At 66.2% G+C, this 11,318-nt stretch overlaps 1 protein-coding gene across 2 annotated transcripts; it reads right to left on the bottom strand.

The window, feature by feature from the left end:
- Nucleotides 1-55: 55 nt before the first annotated feature.
- PEAR1 (platelet endothelial aggregation receptor 1) lies at nucleotides 56-10,469 on the bottom strand (the record flags this gene model as incomplete). 2 transcript variants are annotated; one of them, XR_013968031.1, is made up of 21 exons in its annotated part: nucleotides 56-1,239; nucleotides 1,637-1,885; nucleotides 2,172-2,291; nucleotides 2,404-2,492; nucleotides 2,678-2,890; nucleotides 3,045-3,173; nucleotides 3,272-3,400; nucleotides 4,221-4,346; nucleotides 4,531-4,677; nucleotides 4,799-4,901; nucleotides 4,995-5,158; nucleotides 5,834-5,954; nucleotides 6,036-6,210; nucleotides 6,469-6,681; nucleotides 6,752-6,888; nucleotides 7,045-7,162; nucleotides 7,917-8,160; nucleotides 8,400-8,492; nucleotides 9,180-9,280; nucleotides 9,617-9,721; nucleotides 10,369-10,469. XR_013968031.1 is itself a non-coding variant. In XM_080824618.1 (21 exons), 21 exons carry the CDS (start codon nucleotides 10,467-10,469, stop codon nucleotides 1,088-1,090), a joined length of 3,018 nt encoding a protein of 1,005 aa, XP_080680744.1. In that variant the 3' UTR covers nucleotides 56-1,087. The 2 variants fall into 2 exon arrangements, 1 of the variants encoding a protein (XP_080680744.1); XM_080824618.1 differs by having other exon boundaries at nucleotides 2,183-2,291.
- Nucleotides 10,470-11,318: the final 849 nt, after the last annotated feature.

The following is an 11,318-nucleotide window of genomic DNA, read 5'->3' as shown; positions in this document are numbered from 1 at the left end:
GCGCCTGGGCACCTACGAGCACTTATCCCTGGTACTTTCCGCTCACTCAGCCTCTCCGCCTTCGGGGGAACATTTATTGAGTATCTGCTGTGTGCCAAGGGGAACCAATGTTGGGCACAATATATGATTCCTGCCTTCAGGGAACCCACCGTCTGGTGGGGGAGGCAGAGATGAGTCAAACGATCCCATAAAGAAGCCACACATCCCAGAGAGAGCCGGTTCTGAAGGCCTTCTCCAGGCGTCCGGGGAACGCGCACAGCTGTAGTCCGTGCAGTGCAAGAGAGGCGCTTCCGTAGGACAGTAAGTGAAGGACGAGCAGCAGTGAACAGGCGAGAGTGGAAGAGGACGGATGTGCAAAGTCCCTGTGGTAGGAAGAAGTGTGGCTCGTAGGACCTGGGGCCCAGGGTGACCGGAACGGAGTGATTGTGAACACAGTTCCAGGTGAAGCTGAAGAGACCGGCCAGGCCAGCAGAGCCCCTAAGGCCTTGGACAGTCCTGACTCTGGTCCGAGAGCCATGGGGCACCCATGAAGATGTTCAGACAGAGGTCACCTCACCGCCTGGTATTTTGAGCAGTTGCTTGGAGCAGGTACCCGGTGGATGCAGGCAGGACAGTCAGGCTGTTGCTAGAGTTAACTGGTTTGGGCTGCCTCTCGACTACACAGGACAGCCTAGAACTCTCTGAAGCCACACACACACACACACACACACACACACACACACGCACACAGCCCAGCCTGGGAGTGCACAGGAAAGGAACCCCGTATACATTTTCGACATTAATCTGAAATCAAACTTCTAGTAACATTGATCCCACCTGTTTACACACAAGAGCCCCAGGGCCTTGGGGAGCCACAGGTTGGAGCACGGACGACAGGGAATGTGGGCTTTCTGCTGACCAGGGTCCCCCAGGCTGGAAGCTGGGAGCCAGGCCCCGTCCCCTCCACATTCACTTCCTCTAGCATATGTCAAGTTCCTGGTCTGTCGGTCCTCTCCCTGCTCCTGGCAGGGTACATACAGCAGGCTCTGTCCCCAACGTCAGGCAGCAAAGAATAGGTATGTGGATCCCTGCATGCCACCGTGACTCCTCAGCGGTCCTGGCGCCGGAGCGGGGGTGATGGGGGGTGCCGAACTGGAGGCAAGTCGTAATGCCCGGGGATGTGGCTGTTCTTCGGTGAGTCGTAGTGGCCAGGGGGCGGGCCCAGAGGCAGTGGGAGCTGGGAGCCCACAGAGTCTCGGTCTGGGGGCAGAGAGGGGACAGGATGGGAGACGGCTTCTCCCTCCTCACACCTCTCCTCCCACTGCCAGCCAGGGATGCCACCCTGACCTCACAGGGTGAGGACCCTTTGTCACCAACCTCATTCCCCTCTTTCCTGGGTACCAACTGCTCAAGTCAGGTGCTATGGGACCATTTCAAATCCTCAGCCCTGTGTAGCAGGGACACTGCTCACGGGCTCTGAGAGGCCAGCTGATGTCCCAAACCTTGTGCCTGGTGCGAGCCCAGGTCGGAGCCCAGAGCCCAAGCTCTTGCCGCCACGCCGTGTCGCCGCTGCTCTCTCTCCCTCTAACCCTTCCTTCCCCCTCCCTGTCCTGGCCACCACCAGCCCCCCTGCCCCAGCGGAGAAAGGGGGGCTCACCGTAGGTCAGAGGGCTGGGCTCTTCGTAGGTGCCACTATCTCTCTGTGGCTGGGGGTGTCGCCGGCCCTGGCTGTCCCAGACCTGAGCTGGCTGCCTGGGGGGGGACCCTGCGGGGGGGCCTTTCATCTCCACATAGCTGCTCTCCCGGGGGCTCCCTAGGAGGCTGGGCAGGTCCCGGATGGTGGCATAGGGGTTCTCGCTACTCAGGGAAGCCACGCTGGCCCCCAGCCCCTCTTCAGAGATGGGCCCTAAGGGGAGAGGAAGGAAGTCAGGCTCCGTGGGGGCCCAGGCTCCTAGCCCCTGGCTCAGCCCGCCCCCTCGCCCCCGCGCCCGTGCCTTTGCCAGAGAACAGGCCGGGGCCACCACGGCTGCTGGAGCCGGGGCTAGAGCTTCGGTGCAGGCCGCCACTACCGGAGGGGCAGGAAGAGGAAGGGACAGTGAGCACGCAGGCACCCCCTCCCCTGGAACTGCTCCCCCGTGCCCCGGCTCTGACTCGCCCACCCCCAGCAGGGGCCTCGGACTCCGGGCTCCTACCCCGCTCCTACCCCGCTCCAGAGGCCCCAGCGGGGGCTTGCGGCGGTGCTTCCAGTCCGCGGGTAGGGTGCTGTGGTTCTCCAGCCCCTGGAAGCCGGCGAACAGCTGACCGCCCGGAACCTAAGGCAGGGAGGGGCGTGGAGTAGGGAGCCGAGCAGGCCGGGATGGAGCTTTCCAGAGACCCGGGTCCGGGCCCGCCCCTCGGCAGCGCCCCCGACCCCCCAGCACTGACCTTGTTAGGGGGCGGGGGGTTCGGAGAGCACTGTGACAAGGTGTGGTAGCTGGGGTTGGAGTAGTAGTGGCTGTAGCTCGGGGGGACATCTGCACAAACAGACACAGGCGCTCGGTGACCCGGCCGGTCCGAGAGAGGCCCCAGGCCGGCCTCTCTGACCCCTCCTCTCCCCTCTGACGCAGAGGGCGCACTCCCCATCTTCCGGTCCGGGAAGGGGGGGAGGGACATGGGACCCCTGCCCCCCCACCCCGCCCCGGCTCCCAGGCCGGCTCACCTGGCATGACGTACTCGGAGCTGTCCAGGTGCCCACCGCTGTAGGCTACCACCAGGTGCCGGTGCTCCTTGCCCTTCTGCCAGTGGCGGTAGCCGACGAAGAGCGCCAGCAGGGCCACCACCAGGGAGCCCAGCACTGCGATGCCGATGACCGCCCCCAGCGAGTTGTAGGCCACGGGAGAGGTAGGCATCATGGTGAAGGGCTCCTGGTTTCCTAGGGGCACAGGGTGGCCCCTCAGCCTGGTGTCTCGGGTCTGCTGCGGTGCGCAAGGCACGTGCACAGGAGAGGCCCCAGTAGGGAGGCTGGGAGCACCAGGGGTCTGGGTCCTGGTGCCCTGGGGACAAGGGGGGCCTGGAGAAGAACTCACCAATCCTGCAGGGGGCACCGCTGTCCTCTGGGGGACACACACAGGCCCCCGTGACTGGGTGGCACCTCTCTCCAGGACCACACTGGCATGGCTGGGAGCAGTTGGCTCCGAACGTCCCGGGAGAGCAGCCTGGTAGGGAGGCAGGGAGGCGGGTGCGGTGAGGGGCCAAAGTGGCAGTCTCCTCCTTGGGCTGGGGGGCAGGGCACGACTTCCCCTTCCATGGGTACCTTCCAAGCAGAGGCGTCCCGTCCAGCCTGGGGGGCAGAAACAGCTCCCATCCTGGGGGTGGCAGGTGCCCCCGTGGCCACACTGGCAGGGCTGGGCACAGTCAGCTCCCCAGTGTCCTAGAGGGCATGCTGCAGGGGACAAGTGGCCGTCTGCCGGGGTAGGGCCAGCCCCCCCGGACGGACGCTCAGCCCCCAGTCTCACTGAATCTGCTCGGCCTTGGTCTCCCGGGGACACCAAGTTTCAAACCACAGCTGCCACGGGCAACCCGCGGATGCTTATCACGTGCCCACCTGCCCACTCGAACCTGCGTTTGGTTCTCTAACAGCCATTGCAAAATGGGGCACCAAGGGCCGGACAAGCAACGGGCCTGTTATCCCCCGCGCTTAGCTCTGACTCTTTTTTTCTCTTTAACCTAAGACGGAAGTAAGTGTCCGTGCTGTTTAAGGCACGGTTTCTGTGCACCTGCCACTAGCAAACAACGCAACGGTGCCGGCCCAGAACTCTACGGGGACGCCGCCCTCCATCGCCTCGCCGCGCCCCCGAGCGCGCACCCAGCCTCTCTGGTCACCGCTTCTCACTTCCTTCTAACACCTGCAGTACTTGGGGCTCTGGGCTAATCTGCTCCGTAATGTTATTTATGCATTTTTGTGGGGAAGAAGCCACTTATAAATAAATATAAATTGAAAATGCAGACGCAAAAAGAAAAGCATGTGTGAAACCAAGCTCAGGGCTCCCTCACCCGCCGCCGGCCCCTGGGCCCAGACAAACAGCGCCCTTGCCCGGCCACCCTGCAGAGGGAAGTCCCAAGCTGCACCCCGGGGCACCTGGGTCATAGTAGAGTGTCCGTACGTTTTATATAAACTACGGAACCCAAGTGGGCCTGGAAGCCTCCGGTCCTCAGCCCAGCGCTCAGCACGCACACGCGCTCACACACAAGCCGCCACCTACGCTGGGAGCAGTCGGGGCCTGTCCAGCCGGCCAGGCAGTAGCAGGTCCCATCCGAGGGGTGGCAGGAGGAGTGGTTGGCACACTTGCAGGGCACACAGCGTTTGCCATAGCGGCCAGGCTGGCAGGCTGGGGGGAAAGGGCCGGTGAGGACTGGGGGCAGGGACCACCCCTGGGTCAGCCCTGGACTCCACCGGCTCCCTCCCTTCTCTGCATTGTAGAAGACGCCGAGAGGGGCAGTGGGGGGTTTCTGGCATCTGACATTGCCCTGCACCCTCCTGCTGGTGAGGGACGGAAGGAGAGGGAGCCTCACCTTTCTGGCAGGAGGGCCCTCGGAATCCGGGGGCGCACACACAATTGCCATTCTCCGGGACGCAGGTGGCCCCATTCTTACAGGTACAGCTCTCACTACAGTTGGCTCCCCAGAAGCCGCCGGGGCAGGGCAGGTGGCAGCGGGCCCCTGTGGGAAAGAAAGGTAGGGTGAGCCTGGCCAGCTCTGATGGGGCTCTGATGGACATACTTCCTGTGGGATCCGTCCCCCAGCTCTGGGGGGCTTGGGGCCAGGACACTTCAGTGCTCACCCGTCCAGCCGGCCTGGCACTGGCAGTGTCCATGAACAGGGTCGCAGCCATCAGAGTGGTCACAGTCACAGCGGCTGGCACAGCCTTGGCCAAACTGCCCCTTCTTGGAGAGGGAGTGGAGGGGGGGGCAGGCCAGTCAGCTGGGAGTTTGCTGTGACCTGCCCTCCCGCGGGCAGACGGGCTGTTGAGCACTTACCGGGCAGGGGAGCTGGCAGTGCGCTCCGTGCCACCCAGGGGTGCAGGTGCAGGCTCCAGTTTGGGGGCTGCAAGCTGCCTCGTGGGCACACTGGCAACTGGCATTGCAACCAAAGCCCCAGGTTCCAGGCAAGCAGGGCACGGAGCAGTTACCACGCTGCCAACCTGGAAGAGAGGCCCCGCAGGGAGGCACGGGGATCCAGCTCCACCCCCCCACCAAGCACGCAAGGCGTGAGCTGTGCCCCGCTCTGGGCTGGGAGCTGAGAGTGGGCATGGGGGTGTTTGAGGCCCAGCCGGGAGGCAAGCGTGTGCACCGGTAACACGCTGGGTGGCTACTGGTGGTCCACCCCTCCCTTCTGGGGCCTGCAGAATGGGGGGCAGGGGGCTTGGCAGCGAACCCCAAACCAGGTACCTAAATGAGTAATGCAGATCACGTGTAAGACTACAGGGAGGAGTGGGGACTGGAGACCAGAGGCGGGTTGCACATCACCGAGAGCCAGCCAAACACAACTCAGCCGTGTCAGAACGCAGCCTAAAGGTTGCCAACCGGCCCCCCGGGTGGGTCTCAGAAGCCCTTCCGGGCCCTGCCAACTTGTGGTTCTTGATGACTGAGGGCGAGGGATGCTCGCCCGAGAGGTGCCTTCTGGCCTGGACCTTTAAGCGCAAGTAGGATTTTTGTGGTTGAAAAAAAGCAAAGTGGATTTTCCAGGAAGGAAGTGGCCTGGCGACTTTCCCACCGTCCAGCTGCGGCCCGGGGGCCCCGCCCCTGCTCTCGGGCCCGCCTTCTTGCCCGTGGCCCCGCCCCCAGTCCGCCCCTCCCCGGGGACCCTGCCCCCTTACCCTCCTTGCAGACGCAGGCGCCGTCGACCGGCGAGCAGGCGATGGCGTTTTCGCAGGAGCAGCGCGCGCTGCAGTCGACTCCATAGGTGTCGGGGGGGCAGAGGCTGGCGCAGTGCGGGCCCTGAAAGCGGGGGGCCGGTGAGGGGGCGGCCCGGCCCCTCCGCTCCCCCCTCCTGCGGGTCCTCCCCGCGCCACGCCTCACCGTGTAGCCGGGCGCACAGCGGCACCGGCCGCTGTCGGGCTGGCACACGCCGCCGTGGAGGCAGAGGCAGTGCTCCTGGCAGCCGGGCCCGTGCGTGTCCTGCGGGCAGCTCTCGTTGCAGTGCAGGCCGGCCCAGCCCGGCAGGCACGAGCACTCCCCGCTCATCGGGTGGCAGCTGCGGCGGGAGCGGGCGGCGCCGTCTGACGGGGTCCGCGCGCGCCTCCCGCGCCTCCCCGGGCTCCCGGGCTCCTCGGCGCGGGGGGGCGCCGGGCCTCGCCGAACCGGGGGGCCGTTCCGAGCGCGCCCCCACTCCCGAGGCCCCTCCCTCTCCCTTCTGTGACATCTGTCCCGCCCTCGGGTCGGGCTCCCGGGCTTCAGCGCCCAGGGCCTCTCTCATTGGCGTCCGGCCCCTGAGCGCGCTCCCGCGCCACACCTGAGGCTGTGCTCCGGGTCGCAGGTGCAGGGCTCCTGGCAGCTGAGGCCGTAGAGGCCGTCGGGGCAGAGGCGCTCGGTGCAGCGGTCCCCGGTGAAGCCGTGTTCGCACAGACACGCGCCGTTGGCCGGGAAGCAGCGCGCGCCCTGGGCGCAGTCGCACGTCTCCGCACAGTCCTGGCCGAAGCGGCCCACGGGGCACTCCTCGCGGCACCTGGGGGCCTGCCGAGTGAGTCTGGAGGCGCGCACCCTCCCGCCGCTCCCGCGCCGCCAAAGCCACTCACCGATCCCCCGTGTAGCCCGGGGCGCAGCGACACTGGCCGGTGAATCGGTCGCAGAGGCCACCATTGTGACAGTGGCACTCTTGGGAGCAGTTGGGTCCATGGAAGCCCTCTGGGCAGGGCAGGGAGCAGATGGTGCCCTGGAGAGGTGGAACATGGACAGCCCCTCCCCATGGGCATAGGACCCCTTGATACCCCCACCCCTCAAACCCCTGCAGGGTCACAGAGCCCACCCCCTTCACACACCCTCCTCCCGCCGGCGGAGAAGCTCCCCATGCAGGCCGCCCCCTTCCTACCATCCAACCAGGCGGGCAGCTGCAGGAGCCCTGGGAGGCCTGGTAGACACCCCCGTTGTGGCAAGGTTGGGTTCTGGGGCAGAAGCCAGCGGGGCCAGGGAGACAGGACATCTCACAGCTGCTGGGCAAAGCAGTGAGGTCAGGGCGGGCACAAGCAGCACTTGCCTCCCCTTTGACTCCAAGGGCTGCTCCCCAACCCCTGCCCTGTGCTTCCTGGGGAGCAAATCCTGACCTCAGAGCTCAGTGTGGCGGCCAGCCTGCAGGTGCCTTGCCCCTCCCCGGCCCCCCACTTCCCCACCCCCACCCCCCCACCCTGGGACAGGAGGAGTCAGAAAGCAAAGGTTTCCAGGACCAGAAATGGCAGGGACAGCCAGCACCACCAGGAGGGGGAGGGTAAACAGCCTGCGCTGCCAGTCCCCTCCCCCCACCTCTGCTCCTGCTGTTGCAGGGGGTGGGGGGCAGGGGCAGGGGTGGGGAGGGGAGACAGACACATCTGCCTGCCCTAGTTTCTCTGCCCCAGAGGGCTCCGCGCTGGAGCTGCTCCATGAGGCCCAATGCATCCCCCCACCCCGGCCTGCACCTCCTTGAGACAGGCTTCTCCGGGACTGGGTCAGCCCCACTTTGGGACACCCGCTCACACGCGCAGGCTCTGTCATCCGCACAGAGAGCCTCCCAGCTGGAGGACCCTGCTGTCGCCTTACAAAGAGGGAACAGCTCCCAGAGACTCAACGATGGGCTCAAGGTTGCTCAACTGGTCCGTGGCAGAGCTGGGACGAGGACCTTGGCCTGTCCATTCTGTCCCACTGGGGGCCCAGGTGTGTACGTGTGCACGTGTGCCCAGGTGGTCCTGTGCCCACGACCCCATCGTGCACCTGGGCCCCTTCCTCTCCGGGGGGCAGAAGCAGGCTCCGGTCCGGGGGTCACAGGGCGCTCCGTGGCACCTGCAGCGTAACCCGCAGGCGGGGCCGTACTGGCCGGGGGGGCAGGGCTGGAGGCAACGTGGGGGCTGCAGGCCCAAGGGGCAGAAGCAGGCTCCGGTCTGGGGGTCGCAGGAGCTGCCGTTCCCACAGGGGCAGGGCTCGTCACACTGAGGCCCCCACACGCCTGGGGCACAGGCTGCGGGATGAGGAGAGCAGAAGGGGGTCACCAAGGGTCTCCCCCTCCCTAGCCTCCATGAGTCCAAGCCCACTCCCCGAACCCGTGCCCTGTGCCCCACTTCGGAAAAGGCAGCTGGCTGCTCTGGGGCCCTTGGAGTGTTGGGGTGCCTGCCCCGGGGGGCTAAACCCCCGAGAGCGGTAGGGAGGGTGCGGCCCGGCCCTCCCCCACACACCCCCCTGCAGCCCCCCAGCACTCACCACTGGAGCAGTCCTCGCCCCGCCAGCCCTGCTCACACTGGCACCGACTGGGAGCCACACAGCGGCCGTGGACGCACTCCTGGGCACAGAGCGCTGGGGCAGAGACTGAGGGAGTGAGAACCGCTCCCTCTGCCCCCACCGGCCTTTCCCCCTCGGAAGCCCGACCCCGGGGGCCTGACCCTCCCAGAGCAGCACCTCGGCCTGGAAGAAGTGGCCACAGAAGACGGGGCCAGCAAGTCAGGCCAGAACTTGACAGAAGCGCAGAGCCCAGGCTCCCCAGCCCCTTTCGGTGACATTGTCCGAGCACCGCGGTTGGGAAACAGAGGGGACCCTCAGGAGGGAACCAGACGTGGCCGCTATGTGGACATCGGTGGGTGGGGGCGGGGCAGGCTGGGCAGGAGTCTACGGGTGATGGGGTGACGGTGACGGTGACGGTGAGCGTGGGGGAGAGACGCAGAGCAGGCTCCCGCCTGGAGCCTGTGGGGTGTGGCGCCCCCCTCTGGGCTGTGTGGTGGCGCCAGGCAGGTGAGCCTGGACAGCAACTAGGGGAGGACACACAGCAACAGAGGCAGGGACGGGGCAGGGACAGACTCATAGTGACAGAGGGATGCAGGCAGCCCTGAGACAGACAGACAGACGGAGACAGAGATGCTCCAACACATGGAGAGGAGGGGAGGGAGAAACATGGGGGCAGCTAGGACAGAGGTGGCTAGTGGCCGCTGCTGGGGGGCGTGACAAGCCCGGAGGCAGCGAGGAAGGACACGGGAAGGACAGACTCACGGACACAGGTGTCCCCGCTCTCATAGAAGCCTTGGCAACAGCGCAGGCGTTTCCGGTGCTCCGTCCTCACCACCTGGCGGTACACCGGCCGGTAGACGACCCTAGGGGACCCCCGAAGGTGGCCCTCAGTGCCCCCCCGCTGACACCAGGCCAGCCACGCCCAGCGCTGTGCGACCCTGGGAGGCCCCCGCTCCCGTACAGCAGGAGCATTCCCTCACTGCCCCGCACCACACACACTTGCGCACACGCACACACGCGCACAGGTGCACACACACCCACACGAGCCCCCCCAGACCTCCCTTTCAGTGCTGTGAGGCCAGATGCTTCCTCGGCTCTCCCAAGTTTCCAAGAAGAGAAGGAGCGTATGGAGAGCCGGGGCCGCTGAGCCAGCGATGAGCCCACGGCGGGTGGGGGGCAGGGAACTGGAGGGCACTCACGTGGGCCGGGGGCAGGCGCGGGGGCTCTCCCAGGGCCGGTCACAGGGCTCTGAGGGGAGCAGGCTGAAGGGGCGGGAGTGGGACTCCTTGGTGATGGTGGTGAAGCTGCGACAGGGGTGGGGTCAGGGGTCAGGGTGGGGCCCACAGGAAGCAGGGGCGTGAGGGCTTGGCCGTGCTGGGGGAGGTGGGTTTGCTACCCCAAGCCTAGAAGGAACCCCTATCCTGGCCCCCCCCGAAGGGGTCTTCCCGGAATTGGAATATTTCTGGGACCCCCTCATCATCGCCCCCTCCTCAGCCTATAGGACCAGAGCGTTCCATTTCCCCCTCCGCCTCCTCCCTACGTGGGGAGAGCTGGAATTGATCCCTGGGCCCGGCGGGGCGGAGGTGGGCTGCAACACTTCTGGCCAAACCCTGACCCGGGCCTTGTTCCCCAACGCCGTGCCTTTTGCTCCCCCCGGACCAGCCCCCCTATTTGCTCCACAGTGAATGGCTCCCACCCTGCATCTGTCCTGCAGCCAGCTTCCCACGGGGACCAGGGGATGGGGACAAGAAAGGACAGGGTCAGAAGTAGCCCCTGCGGGGAGCAGAAAGAGAGCAGGGACAGAACCAGGAGGGATGGGAGGGAGGACTAGGGAGAGGGAGGGAGGGGGGCGGGGGGAGGAGCTGGGGAGAGGCGGGGAGGCGGGGAAGGAGAGGGAGAGGAGACCCCTCAGGCAGTAGGGGGGGCTGGGGAAGCCACAAGGGACCCTCACCTTTCCCAGAAGCTGCAGGTGTTGGGGTCACTGGGGCTGAGGGCTCCAGCCAGCCCCAGGCCCAGGGCCAGGAGTTGCAGGGGGCACAGAGGTGGTAACATTGCCAAGGCCGGGCTCTGGGGCAGGCGATGGACAACTGAGAATCTGCAGGGACCAAAAGGTGGGAGAAGACACGAGGCTCTCGCCTCTTGTCCCCTAGCCCCCTGCCTGTGGTGGGCTCTGCTCCCCAAGGTCACATCCCTGACCAGGTGGCTGTTACCTCTGCTGGGCCGTCCTCCCTCTGTCCTTTGCCTGAATCTTCCCGTCTCCCCCGAGTGACACCTGTCCTCCCTGCAGACCGCCCCCTCCCAGCACCATTCACTCAGCCCCAGCCCAGGGCCCCCAGAGGCAGGGATCCTGCCCCGACCCCAGAACCCCTCCAGCCCCTGCCCAGGGCACCCGGACACTGATACGGAGTGGGAAGCTGGAGCCAATGGGAAGTCGTGCGGGAAGCCCACAGGCGCGGGGGGCTCGGCTGGAGAAATAATTCCCGGTCCCAGCAGCCCATCGTGGAATCGGCCACGGGAGGGGACCTTCCTGTCCCTGCATGCCAGCAGGGGGGGCCAAATCCCTCTGATGCAGCTGGGGGCCTGCGGCTATGACGGCTATGACGGCTGTGACCGATGGGAGTAGGGCCTGTCCCGATGACCTCGAAGGAGGCCACGCCGATCCACGGTGTCGGGCGCAGTTCCACGGGCTCCCGGGAGCCCATGGCGCCCGGTCACAGAGGACACATTAGGAGCCTGAAATCCGGCTCGCTCCAGGGGATTACTGACCCCAGGGACGCCACCAAACACCACAAGCCAGGGAGAACCCCATCCCCACCCCGCCAGAGGCCCCACAAGCCCCCAGGTCCCACAGCTCTGGCCTCCAAGCCAGCCTCAGATGGAAGTGGCCCCCAGCTCGCTCTG

This window comes from Martes martes (genome assembly GCF_963455335.1).
Source record: "Martes martes genome assembly, chromosome: 15".
Classification (NCBI taxonomy): domain Eukaryota; kingdom Metazoa; phylum Chordata; class Mammalia; order Carnivora; family Mustelidae; genus Martes; species Martes martes.
The sequence above is the reverse complement of the archived record's forward strand: the minus strand, read 5'-3'. Positions and strand labels throughout refer to the sequence as shown.